General features: G+C 46.5%; 1 protein-coding gene across 1 annotated transcript in view; it reads right to left on the bottom strand.

Moving 5' to 3' along the window:
• Positions 1–1977: 1977 nt before the first annotated feature.
• LOC147454233 (PH, RCC1 and FYVE domains-containing protein 1-like) overlaps positions 1978–14187 on the bottom strand; it is a 78539-nt gene continuing 66329 nt past the window's right edge. The window contains exons 7-9 of the mRNA XM_086516243.1: positions 4159–4305; positions 2771–3201; positions 1978–2672 (exon numbers count right to left, since the gene is read on the bottom strand). Coding sequence (XP_086372369.1) covers positions 2531–2672; positions 2771–3201; positions 4159–4305 — 720 coding nt within the window. The 3' untranslated portion in view covers positions 1978–2530. The remainder of the gene's footprint in view (positions 2673–2770; positions 3202–4158; positions 4306–14187) is intronic.

Consider the following 14187-nt stretch of genomic DNA (forward strand, 5'->3'; position numbering starts at 1 on the left):
AGTTGGGATAGCTAGATCACAGAGATCCAGCATCGGTCATCAATCTCCTCCGTGGTCAGTAGTCTGACTGGGCGTCGTGCATGTCGAGCCAAAGTGACCCGAATCCTCTGATGCAGCCTCCGTCGATGTTGTGTAGTCCTCCGCAGTGGTGGGCGTTTGGATCTCCCCAACTCAGTCGCTCGGTCGGTCAGTATGCCTCTGGTGTAAAGCGACAAGCTCTGTTGTGGTAGTAACTCCTCCGGGTGTCCAATGGCAACTCTAAAGAAGTCTGTGATCTGTCTCTGAGACTGGCTAGTCTCTCCTCTCATCAGGCTCTCTCTGTGTCTGAGCAGCTTGAGCAAAAACAAGCCCAGGCATCTCTGATCCTCGTATCGCATGACTTTAGAGAATGGTCCAAAGCCCTCTCTCAACAAGCAATGGAGAGAGAGAGAGAGAGAGAGAGAGAGAGAGAGAGAGAGAAGAATTTCCAAGTAGTAGACCCAATCATTAAAAAAATGGCTTAAACGTGCCATGAAGGAATCCATGCATCATAGCTCCAACACAAAAAGAGTCAAAACAAGCGCTTGGTGCTCTCTAAAGCCTCCAATCAACTCAACATTTATCCACTTTTCTTAAGGCTAGAACTACATACCCTCACATATAGAAGCAAGCATGATACTCAAAAGCACATTTATACAGTCTCGTGCACATGCATTACATATACATTACACACAACTGCCAAAGATTTATGTCAAGCTTTTAGAATCAAAATATTGGCACAAGCCTTGAATTCCCGGTATCTTATTGAATAAGATGCATGGTTATTTGACAAGATTTTGAAATTAAAGCCAACATACATAGAAAACTCTAGTTAACTATGACATAATATGTATAGAATCCATATATATATCTCAGAGGCGGGCCACATCAACTATACAAACTCCATAGAAAGAGGGGTATATGACTCGTAGATAAGGGGGCACCTTAGAGCTATAAGATCCCTAGCTAGGGCCCCTCAAGAAGAGACAATTGCAACTCCAATTTGCCTTCTAAAAAACCCTATCCTCTTCCCTCAATTCTCCATCAACGCACATCCATGAGAGCTTCAACACTTCCACACATAAAGTTACGTACACTATGTACATTGCACTATCCACATACCGTATGTTGGCAAGGTTTCCAACAACATGGATCTTTTTCTTTCTTTTTTTCATTCCAAAAAATGCCTGACAACTCTTATCCTCATCTTAGGTGTGCCTTATATTCCCTCTAAGGTGGCGGTTCAATGCCGCCCCCCCCCCCCCCCCCCACCCCTCTTCCCCTTTTGTCAGCATATGCTTGCTTACCTTTTCTGTCCCCTCATCTGGTGATAGTTGCTCAAAAGGTTTGAGGTGCTATAAGTTGAGAGGATGCTGGAGTGTCTCCTACTTCAGAAGATGGACAAGGCATACTTTACTGATTTTTGTAATAAAAGAGTTTTTAACCCAGGCCCTTTATAAACTTTTCCCTTTCCTAGCCCTTGCAGCCGCAATCATGTTAGATTTTCATGTTTACCATTGTTATCAATTCCAAATTTTTAAGGCTTAGTTGTATAAGTTTTTGCAGGTATACAACTTTGTATTGCCTTAGGGATAGACCTACTGTGAGAGAGAGAGAGAGAGAGAGAGAGAGAGAGAGAGAGAGACGCTCACCTGGTAGATGTTGCCAAGTTATTATGCACAGTTTGCTAATCCTATCTTCATCCATGAACTACCTAAAGTTTGACAAATGGAGCTACAAAAGAGCACTCTTTGGTGTTTATTAAAGAGATTCAACTACAACAGCCGCAATGCAAAAACACAAGATTACGTATGCATATGTATCAGATCCCAAAATGATCTGACACAACACTCATTGAAATGTGTTAATCTGCTCAATTATGTATGGATTGCATTCATCTCCAGATTGCACTTAGACAAGCAAAATGTTGTCCATGGTAACCAGACATGGGAGAAACTGTGCGCACCAACTCAATATACTTATTCCCTTTGAATTTGTGTAATACACTATTACAATAGTCTGTCCAATTTGGAACTATAATGTGTACCTTGTAAGAAGGATCTCCAGTCATGGCCACTCATTCTCAGAGGAACCAAAATGTGGATGTAAAAATAGCTTACTATACACTTTTTTTGCCTAAAACCTCACTTAAGTGCTAGTTTCAGCTTTACGCTTTCGGGGAAAATATCAGGAAGTCAACTTGTTGATTATTGTTCTCATCATCACCTTATTCCCAGTTTGATGCCATCCTACACTGAAGGCCAAGGGTTAGTTATGCAAGGCTCCTGTTCGTCTGCCTTTGATGAGCCCTTGTTGATGGCCTCACCCAGCTCAAAAGAGCTGGATCTTTGCAGCAATGAAGCAAGCTGTTTCACTTGCAAAATTCCACGGTAATATCTATCTGATTCGATCAAAGCTCTCTGCTCATGGCTAGCATGGTTAGCCAGTTTAACCTTTCATGGTTCATTTCAAGCATTGCAGTCGATAAGTCCACCGCACATTGCTGGGTTGCCTAAGGGTCCTCTCTCAAGTTTGAAAGACCAGAAGATCCCATGGCTGACTTGTCGACAACACGCACATGGTAAAGTTCGTGAATCCTTGCTTTGTTTTCTTGCCACCATAGCTCTGCTTGTTTCTCGCTGAAGCGTTTCCGGCTGTGTAAAGCAGTTCATCCAATTTCCGTAAGAAAAAGACAAAGAGATGAAAAAATATACGGCTTGTAAGAATTATACAGAAACTAAGGCTTATTTACCTGAATCGCACACGCTTGAGATCTCTACCACCGCCAGGCAAAGACACAAGTGTGATATACACGCCTGCTTCGTCCTGCTCAACCCACTCTACTCCAGGTTCATAGTCACTCTCTGGTGGATGAGAACTGCCCCTTGTAGCATTCTCACTTCTATGATGTGTATCAAAGGTGTCGTTTGATGTCCTGCTTGAAGCCGGAGTAGCAGGCCCCCTTCCATAGCCGTGACCATCACTGGCATGAAAAGGAGTAGCCCCATTGCTTGTCACATTTGAAGACTCTTGACTGGCGTAATGCCGGTTGGCACCGTTAACTCCTGCTGATCCATACACATTTCGCACGGTGGTTGGTGCTTCTATAACGGAACTTGTTGCAGGTGCTAATCGATTGTGATGGTACATGTCTCCTGGCACTCTCTCTGTCATTCCTTTGAGCTGGTTTTCACAAACACGTTTGAGACCACAAATCAATCCATGTTGAGCAGGAGAATGCATCTAATGAGGTTACAGTGCAGTTAGGGGTCATGTTTTACAGATTGGATTGATGCGGTCTAGTGAAGCATCTTGAGACACGAAGTATGCTACTTAGCATGGTGAAGACTGCCACAATGGTGTGTAACTTCACATGCTGGAAATTTGATTCTAATAACTTAACACCCAATAAAAACACTTGCCTTTGTTGGCTACTAAGACCCAGACAAAACTCCACTGCATTCACATGCATGATAGGGCCTAGAGCTTAGTATAAAGATGATCCTTTCCCTACCCACCACATTTCACTCAGTCTAAGATAATTGATGAAAGAAAAAGTAACAAGCTTCTTGGACATCACACGTGCGCATTGAGCGCAAATGTAACATGAAGAAGAGATGTTTTTACCAATTGGATTGAAGAAGAAAAAGCTGACAAGCATAAATGATCAATCCCCAATGCAAATACAGGTTCTGTAAAAGCTGTTCATATATGCTCTCTAAGCACATTCTGAGGTTCTACTCACACCATATGGCACAGGAATAATCAAACAGTTGTCTCCATTGGGACTGATAGGTAGTAGATTGAATGACATAGCAGAAGCATAAATGTAGAGCATTGTTTCTTGAGAAAGAAAAGACCTCAAAAGAGATTTTACAAGCATACACTGACACCTTTCACATGCATGCCTTTGAGTTTGGCTATTGACTTCATGTGCATTTGCCTCTCAACTAGTAGCATGCCTATGCCTACATAAAAGCACCCAAGTATCCTTTCTTTTCGGATGAATAATCCAAAGAAGTTATTATTGGACCTTTCAACTCCACAGGTGCCATCATAAGCATTATTGAGCGAGAGACAAACTAAAATTTCTACATTTCCAAAAACAGTGATTGTAGCGACTGAAGTGCAGATAAATACCTGCACAGTTAAGGACTTGATCACATCCTTTGCAGCTTTGGATTTTGCTGCCTCCTCTTCTGCTATATTGAAGGCTTCTTGTAATTGTTTGGCTGAACGCTTCAGCTCTGCATCTTGAAGCTGGCATCGGCGTGTCAAATTTTCAACCTGGGTTAAACCAAATTTAAATGGTTCCATGTCATAATTTGCTAAACATGGTAGAATCTTCGTACCATTAACTTGTACAACTTGGTGAAGTAAAATCAAAATAAGAAATCATCACACTGTTTCAAAAAAATTTGAGTAAAACAATCATCACACCACCAATGCAAAGACTAGTACAAGCTCCCTCAAGCCAAAGAGAATTTGAAATAAATCATCTCACAATTATTGACATTAGACAGAAATACTGGGCCAACTTTATTAAAATAAAGAAACGTATATATAACCAGATCAAGCGATTCATTAAGATGTTGCTTTATGCAGCTAGTGAAAATAAGGTTTTTCATCTTACTCATTAAGCATACGCAAAACAACCCCCAAGTCTCTGCACAGAATTACCACTGCTTTACTGTTTAGCCAATTTCGGACCATTGTTACCAGATGTTGACGTGGCATAGCTTCTGTATGACGGACTCGAGCAGAAGATTAAAGAGCAGGAGAGAGAGAGAGAGAGAGAGAGAGAGAGAGAGAAATGAAATGAAATGAAATGTTATATTAACGTCTTCAAAAGGCCATAATGACCTCCGACACGAAAGTTACAAAGTGGTGGATCTGATACAGAGTCAGAGTAACAAAATAACCTAACAACAGTACAAAACAAAGATATATACTACGGGGTCCTAAGTTGATCGGTGATCGGTGTGAACCAAGCAAAAAACTAAGCAAAAAAATGGGCGGCTCATTGGGATAGCTGAATCACAAGAGATCTAGCATCGGTCGTTGGCGAATCTCATCAATTTCCTCCATGGTTAGTAGTCTGACCGGGCGCCGTGCATGCCTGGCCAGCGTGCTCCGAATTTTCTGTCGTAGCCTCCGTCGATGCTGTGTAGTTCCTCGCAGTCGCGGGCGCCTGGATTTCACCGGTTCAATCGCTCGGTCAATCAGTGTGCCTCTGGTGTGAGACGAGGGGGAGCTCTGCTGTGGTAGTGGCTCTTGCGGCGGTCTCGTGTCTGCTCTGAAGAAGTCTGTGATCCGTCTTTGAGACTGGCTAGCCTTGCCATTCATCAAGCTATCTCTGTGTCTACGCAGCTCGAGCAAGAACAAACCAAGACATCTCTGATCTTCGTATCCCATGACTCTTGAGAGTGGTCCAAAACCTTCTCTGAACAAGCAATGGAAGCGGCCTCGTATCTCGTAGTAGACGGGGCAGCGACATGTATAGTGTAGCTCTGTCTCAGGTTCCATATTACACAAGAGGCATGTCCTGTCCTCTGCTGGTACTCCGCTGTATCTCCTAGTCTCAATCCGCAACTGGTGAGAAGATGTGCGTAACTGACCAATAGCACATCGTATCCCATGAGACAAGTGGGTATCCATGTATCTGGGTCTCGCCACAAAACCATCTTCCGTAAGCTGGAGAAGGTGGTCTCTGTAGAAAGCCATCTTCATGCCCAATTCCTGTGCTGGTTGTATCCATGTCCTTCTGGTGTCTAGCTGGGTCAGGTCTTGGCGTATGAGCTTGGTGATCTCTGACTGTGTAAGAGTGAGAGATGGTGCATCCAATGAGTAATGGAATGGTGGCATCCGGTCTATGCTGAACCCATGTGCCTGAAACCATGATGTCATCTCCCCATACCAGCATGTTGTATCTCCTTGTATGGCTAACTGTCGAGAGGATTCAAGTGCTATGCGAGCATATCTGTCTCTAGGAAGTTCCCATGTGCGGTTTATGAAGGAGACCGATCTAGTAAGCGCCTCCACCACAAGTGGGGGGGCCGCTAGCTCTGCTCGGATAATGGCCCGTGGTACTGATGCCTTGGCTCTAATGAGCCGCGAGATCATAGAGACGAGAGGTTTCTCCATGTTCCCCCATCCGTCTGAGCGACCCAGGCTCCCGTGGTGATCCAGTGAAGGTCCCCATATCTCGGTTCCATAGAGCAATGCTGAAGCCACCAAGGTGTCAAAGAGCCAGAGCTTCGTCCGGGGCTCCTGAAACTGAACCTGCGAACACATCCTCTCCAATCTACCCAATGCTGCATGGGCTCTAGTAAGTCTGGTTTCTGCTGCTCTTTTGAGTGAGAATGTAGGTCCACTAAAAACCACTCCAAGGTAAGTGTAAGCGTCTGTGTACTCCACAGTCTCTTGGCCGTATGTGAATGTAGGTGCTGACCTCCTGATCCACTGTGGGGTGGTATTAAACACCATAACCTTGGTTTTACTCAGGTTGACAGACAAACCACTTTCGTGGGCAAACGCATGCAGAGCATCCAATTGACTTTGCATTCCCTCTGGGGATTCGGAGATCAACACTATGTCATCAGCATATAACAAAAGTGGAATCCATGTCCCTGCCAACTGAGCACCTTTATCCCCATCGCTGTCAATGTAGTCAGAAATCTCATCCACATACATACCGAAAAGAGTGGGAGAGAGCGGGCAGCCCTTCTTCACCCCAATAGTGGAGTGAACCGGTGTAGAAAGTCCCTCAGGGGTGCGTACATGCCCTACTACTGATCTGTACAATGCCATGATCCCCCAAATGAGTTCTGTGGGTACTCCCATTTCCTGTAATCTGCGCATCAGTCTAGCACTGGGTACCGTGTCGAAAGCTTTGCGGAAATCCACAAAGCTACAATAGATCCGTCTCCTATGAGATCTGCCTTCCTCGATGATGGCCCTGAGTGTTAGGATATGGTCAAGAGTAGAGAAGCCTCTCTTGAATCCTGCCTGCCCAGTTGCACGTATTCCTTCCCTCTCTGCCCATCTACTCAGCTGTTGCTCAAGAATGGATGCATACAACCGTGCCAGTGTGCGCCCAATCATAATAGTGCGATAATTCCCAGGCTCCATGGGGTCTCCTGATTTGAAGATAGGTACGATCATAGATAGGCTCCAAGTGTCCAGTAGGCCCTCACACATGACACGGTTAAACATAACTGCTAGAAGCTCTGCTAGTAGGTCTTTGGCATGCATGAAATGCTTAGCAACTAGGCCCTCATGATCATATGCTCTCCCAGTCTTCATCCTGTCAATAGCTTTCTTCACCATCTCAGCGGTGAAAAAGACACATGTATGTGGGCATGGGTCGGGGGGGTTGGGGAGGGGCAGCTGTTCAGGTACTGTGTACAAAGATGATGCGTACTGATCCCAGGTCTCTGTGGAGGAAATAGCAAGGGGGGGGGGGGGGGGGGGGGGGGGACTGCTCATGAAAGAGCCGCCACGCCTCACGCAAGTCTTGACTCAAGAATGGCTGATATAGATCCTGCTCGAGTCGAGCCAAAAAAGCCCTCTTCTTCCACCGCACCAGGCGTCGAAAATCTATCTGTGATTGTCTGTGGGTGACGTCCCCTAATAGCACCTCCCTCTGAAGTCTGGCTCTAGTCTGGCGGCACTCCTCATCGTACCAGCTGTTTTGAGGCATGCTCCCAGATCGGCGGCTCTGCTCAGACTGGGTGTGTGGGTATGCTTCTGCTGCTGCCTCATGTAATGTCTATGTCAGTATAGTAGTTAGCTCCTCCAAAGGTCGCCCCGGGTCCTCAGTGCATAGGCGTCTGTAGATTCCGTCCATGTATACAGAGTCCTTCTCCCTTGTGAATGTGTAGCGAGTAGGGGCTACTACTCGTGGTCTGTGTGCTACACTGAATTGGAAAGAGATGGTCATTGACACCAGAGCATGATCCACTGCCACCCCGACCGGTCTGGGCCCAATTGTGAGATCCTAGATACTAGAGATGAGATTCGGTTGTGCCATGACATAGTCCACCGTGCTGGCTCCATGTCTGTGTGGGAAGCATGTAAAACCTCCCGCAGCAGGAAATCTCTGTAGGCCGTTCAAGATGGCCAATCCATGTGCAGTGCCCATGTCTATCAGGTGTCGCCCATACTCAGTATATTCCATATCATGTGATAGTCTGGAAAGGCCCGTATCTGCCACATCTATCTCTCTTAGTATCTCCTCTGAAGTATCATAAAACACTACCTGGTGATGGGCAGTCCCCGAGGATGACAATGTCACCGTCCCTAGAGAACTCCCATATGTCATCATCCAAAATAGAGAAAGGGGATTGTCCCCTGGGTGGTGCATAAACTGATGTACTCGGGGGAAAGTAACAAATAGCTAGATAGAGGTATTTGCCTGTCTCTGCTTTCAGCCTCACCCACATGTACCTGGCCTGCTCGTCCCTGCGGGCTATGTGTATCAGTGGCTGCAGATCCTCTCTAAATAACACTGCCACTCCTCCCGAGCCCCGCCCTCTGTGCTCTGAGCGTGTCTCCTGTCTGTAGGCTATCTCCCACCTATATCCACTGATGTGAGGCATGGATTGCCCCGGGGCCTGGTGTGTCTCAGAGTAGAAGATGATGTCTCTTCCAGTAAAGCTATCCTCAAAAGCACCCACATCAAGACGCATAGATCCATTGCAGTTCCAGGCAGCTATTTTGAGTGTGGTCCCATAAGTCTCGCACCGTCATGTGGAGCGTCGCTCCAATATTACTACTTTTCCGTCTCGGTAAAAAGCGATCTTGCCTTTTCCCCTTGCCGCTCTAACTTCTTGCATATGAGCGATCTGCGAGAGGGTGAGATCATCCCCAAGAAAGATGCCAGTCTCTTTAAGAGTTGGTCTTTTCTTCAAGAATGACTTCTTTGCTTCCATGGAGGGAAAACGGAGGATGAGTGCTCTTTCTTTTGAGGTTTCTCCACTGCCTCCAATTTTCTTTATGTTGCCCACTCTCCATGCCCTTGTGTGTGTCGGCTCATGAATCCCCATCAAGGCTGTGAGTTCTTTTACTTCTTCGTCCACATTGCCTTTGTCTTTAAGACAACAAATTCTCACATATAAAGCGCGCACCCTTCTCCTCTGCTCCTCCTCTAGTGTCTAGTTAATGATGTTGTTGGGTGTGGACGTGGGCGTTATCTCCTTGTCTTTTCCTTTCTTGGCCACCTTGATCCATTTCTCGGGTTCGTCCGCCTTCTGTTGGGTTTTGGTAAGAACATCCACCCAAGAAGTCGTCGTTTCTTTGTGTTGTTCTTTTCCCTCTTTGATGGCCCGTACTTGTTCCTTGATCGTGTTGATTTCTTCAATTATAGAGGGTTGCAGTTTGCCCTCTTCCAGTGTGTTTCTTGAGCGGGCTTCGGCGAGTTCTTTCTTGAGTGACGCGATCTCTTCCTCTTGGGTCGTCACTCGGTCTTCCAGCGTGCTTATCTTGCTCTCTTGGATCAGCACACGTCCTTCGAGAATGTTTATTGTGCCCCAGAGATTGCGGTTCAGCTTGGTGATGGTCTCCGTCATTTCCTCTTTGCATTTTTGAATGGCATCCTCTAGGGGTTCGGCTTTATCGTTTGTCTTCCTCATGCTTGATCGCCGTCCGCAAGGGGGTTAGATGCACGTGTGCACCCACACTAGCAGCGGTCTCGGCTAGTGGTGGAGCGCGAGGCGGTACGGCCCGGGGGTGAAAACGGTAGTTACAAGAGAGAGAGAGGGGTGGGGGTGGGGGGGGGGGGGGGAATAAGTATGGTAGATAGAGTGGGGGGAAAGGGGGCGAGAGGGAAGAAGGCAAAAAAAAAAAAAAAAAAAACTCCCTACGCGTAGAGGATGGAAGTCCTACGTGTGAAAGAAAAAAAGGGGGGGGGGGGGAGGGGGACAAGACATACTACACATAGGAAAGGTGGGGGAGACATACTATGCGTAGAGGTTGGGGGGCTAGGGCAGCGTGCAGCGGGAGCGTGGTGCAGCGCACGAGCAGGGCATGGCGGCGGGAGGGCGGGGCGACGAGCGCGCGGGTGCAGGGCAGGGCGGGCGCGAGGGTGCAGCGCGCAGCGCAGGTGGCGAGGGGCAGAGGCGGGCGCGTGGATGCAGTGCAGGGCGGGGGAGGGGCGAGGGGGGGGGGGGGGGGGGGGGGGCAGGGCGCAAGCCAGGCAGCAGCACAGAGCCAAGCGAGCAGCAGAGAGAGAGAGAGAGAGAGAGAGAGAGAGAGAGAGAGAGAGAGAGAGAGAGAGAGAGAGAGAGAGAGAGAGAGAGAGAGAGGAGAAAAGAAGAAGAAGAAGAGAGTTTTAACGTCGTAGGAAACTATCCCAAGAGACCTTAAAGATCTATCCGACGAGGAGAGTTGAACTCAAGACCTGTTATGAGAGAGAGAAATGAAATGAAATGTTATATTGACGTCTTCAAAAGGTCAAAATGGCCTATGAGACCAAACTGTTACAAAATTGTGAATCTGATACCATGTCTGGGTACAAAAAGACTAGAACAAAATACTACTACTACTAGAATCCATCCTCATCTGCACTCTGGATGTCCAGAGATTATGGCTCGAATCCTCTGCTGTAGTCTCCATCGATGCTGTGTAGCCCCTCTCCTCAATCATGGCCGTCTGGATTTCCGTAGCTCCAACGCTCGGTCGATGAGAGTGCCGTTGAGAGAGAGAGAGAGAGAGAGAGAGAGAGAGAGATGAAATGTTATATTAACGTCTTCAAAAGGCCAAAGTGACCTATGAGACCAGAAAGTTACAATGTGGTGGATTTGATACAAAGTCAGAGTAAAAAACTAACAACATAACAAAACAAAAATACTATGGAATCCTAAGCTGCTCGATGTGAACTAAGCAAAGAGAGAGAGAGAGAGAGAGAGAGAGAGAGAGAGAGCTTATATTAACGTCTTCAAAAGGTCAAAATGACCTATGAGACCAATCCGTTACAAACTAGTGGATCTGATACCATGTTTGAGTACAAAAAAAAGAGAGACTAAATTGAATCTAGTAGTGCTACTAGCTGGAACTGTGTGATCACTGATACAATGGCCCATGGGTGCCCAATTACAAGAGAAAGATACAATGGGTGATGAATCCATTCTTCATCTCTTCTTTGGATGTCGAGATAGTACGGCTTGAATCCTCTGTTGTAGTCTCCGTCGATGCTTTGAAGCTCCCATCCTCGGTTGTGGGCGTCTCGATCTCCCTAGCTCCAATGCTCGGTCAATGAAAGTACCGTGGGTGTGAGTATGAGCTGAGCTTTGCAGTGGTGGCCGCTCCTATATTGTCCAATGTCTAGTGTGAAGAAATCAGTAATCTGTCTCTAGAATTGTCTCTCTCCAGATCTCCTTAGTAAACTATCTTTGTGTTTGTGTAACTCAAGTAGATACAGACCAAGACATCTCTGGTCCTGATAGCTCATGACTTGGGAGAAGGGTCCGAAGCCTTCTCTGAATAGACAGTGGAAGCGACCCCGTATCTCGTAATACACTGTGCATTGACATATATCATGCATCTCCATCTCTCGCTCTGTATGGAATAGGTGGCATATCCTGCTGGTATCCCTCTGAATCTACTAGTCTCAATCTCAAGCTGGTGTGAAGATGTCAGTATCTGACCAGTGGCACACCGTAACCCATGAGATAGATGTGTATCCATACAGCTGGGTCGAATCACAAACCCATCCCCCGTGAGTTGGAGAAGATACTCTCTATAGAAAGCCATCTTCGTGCCTAACTCCTGTGTCGACTCTATCCTGGTGTCCAATTGGGTCGGGTCCTAGCAAATGAGTCTAGTAATCTCCACCCGTGTAAGAGACAACGATGGTGCATCAAGGGAGTACTCGAAGGGAGGCAAGCTGTCCATGCTGAATCCATGTATCTGGAACCATGATGACATTTGTGCATACCAGCATGATGTGTCCCCCTGTAAAGCTAATTGTTTGGAGGACTCAAGGGCCAATCTGGCATATCTGTCTTTGGTAGTGTCCCATAAGTTGTGCATAAAGGAGACCGATCTGGTAAGCGCGTGTGGCACGGAGGCCTTGGCTCTAATCAACCAAGAGATCATAGATACCAAGGGCCTCTCCATACCTCTCCACCCATCCTGACCCACAGAGGGTCCCCAAACCTGAACCCCATAGAGCATAGCTGAAGCTACCAAGGTATCAAAGAGCCAGAGCTTTGTTCAGGGTTCCTGGAACTAACCTGCGAACACATCCTCCGCCGCATACGCTCTGGTGAGTCTAGTCTCTACTGCTCTCTTCAAAGAAAACTTTGGCCCATTGCAGACTACCCCAAGATAAGAGTATGCATCTGTGTACCCACACTCTCCTAACCATAAGTGAATGTAGGTGCTGATATCCTAATCCACTACGGTGTGGTGTTAAACACCATTACCTTGGTTTTACCAAGGTTTACAGACAATCCGCGTGGTCGATTACAGGGCCACAAAAGCTACTTTGAAGAATGAGGAGGGCAAAGAGATTGTACTTGATATAAAGCTGAAGGGCGAGTCCGTCCCACTTGTATCGGCTTCGATCATTTCCAAATTAATGAAAGCCAGTCTTTTTGTTTACTCGATCTTCTTGAAAGAACTGAATGATGAACAAAGGTCAAATATGTCTGATTTGGAAAAGGAACAACAAGAATTTCTACACGCACAGGCTAACTGTTTCTCTGAAGGCCCACCAGGCGAGTTACCTCCTCCTCATCTTGAGGATCACACGATTGATTTGATTCCCGGTAGTACACCACCGAACCGCCCACCTTACCGTGTTAGCCGAGCCCAAAATGAAGAGATAATGAATCAAGTAAAAGAACTTTTGAAAAAGGGTCTTATCCAACCTAGCACTTCACCCTTCGTTCACTAGTGCTTCTAGTATTAAAGAAAAATGGATCTTGGAGAATGTGCATCGACTATAGAGCTCTCAATAAAATCACCATCAAAATCAGATTCCCTATTCCTAGCATCGATGATATACTCAACAGACTTCAGGGGTCCACTTGTTTCAGCCGAATTGATATGAAGAGTGGATATCATCAAATCCCTATTGCTCCTGGAGACGTCTACAAGACAGCTTTTGTCACAAACTGATGACATGGCAGCCCCTGCAGTACGGACAGAGCTGTACGTATAGGCTCACGTGGCAGACAGTACGGATTTCCACGTTCTCCGCTGACAGTGCTGACGTGGCAGAGAGTACGGACTTCTGCGTTTTACACTGGCTGCTGATGTGGCTTGGCTGTACGGATTTCCACAATTAGCGCTGCTGCTTTTTGTTGGCAGATATTTTAACCAAGTTGTTTTTGGGAAGCATTGCTTTTGAGTTTTAATGCTTTTGGGTCTCTGCTTTTAGCAACCCTTGTAATCTTTGTAAGAGACCCAAGGGGGCTCACTTCTCAAAGCATCTAGATGCAGAGTCTGAGAGCGAGCACCCACGAGAAGTTGTACTTTGCTCACAGTTAAATATAAAAGAAATACCGAACGAGGCGCCAGTCTTTGAGGCCAATCTCTCTTGGCACGGAACTACGCCGGGTCATGTCGACTCTCTCGTAATTTGTAAATTGTTGTAAGGAATCTCTGCTGTGTCGCCACAGAATCTAGACTTGGGGTGTCCAAGTTTGTTACAGTGGTATCAGAGCACAGCCGATTTCTCTTCTACCGAGAAATCCGATCCTTTTTCTCGCGACACCTACGGATTCCGAAAAGAATCAATCGACCTCTTCTGCAACCGCTGAGGCGAGAGGAGGCAATACAGCAAATTCAAGCGATTTAGCAGAAGATGAGTACGGGCCACCTTGGCCTACACAGTATGAACTTTTGGAGATGCAACCTCGACAACAGGTTGACGAGTGCACAAAGCAGATGCTTCCCAAGTTTGCAAAATTTTTGACCCAGCAGTCCATGGCTAAAGTGCATACTCAGTGTGGCAGAAAGCCACCAAACCACCAATCAAACCGGCAATCAAGAAACCTCCTACTCCGAGGATGTTTACTGAAGAAGAACTTCAAGAGGTGGTTCAGACCCAAATCAGTCAGCTTTTGGACACGAATAATCAATCAAAAAAGAAATTGAAGAAGCGCAAGAAGGAGACTACTACCCTGCTTACTTGGGCCGTCAATCTTCTTTTGCATCTGCAAG

The sequence above is a fragment of the Adiantum capillus-veneris genome, chromosome 7 (genome assembly GCF_014529385.1).
Source record: "Adiantum capillus-veneris isolate H3 chromosome 7, ASM1452938v2, whole genome shotgun sequence".
Classification (NCBI taxonomy): domain Eukaryota; kingdom Viridiplantae; phylum Streptophyta; class Polypodiopsida; order Polypodiales; family Pteridaceae; genus Adiantum; species Adiantum capillus-veneris.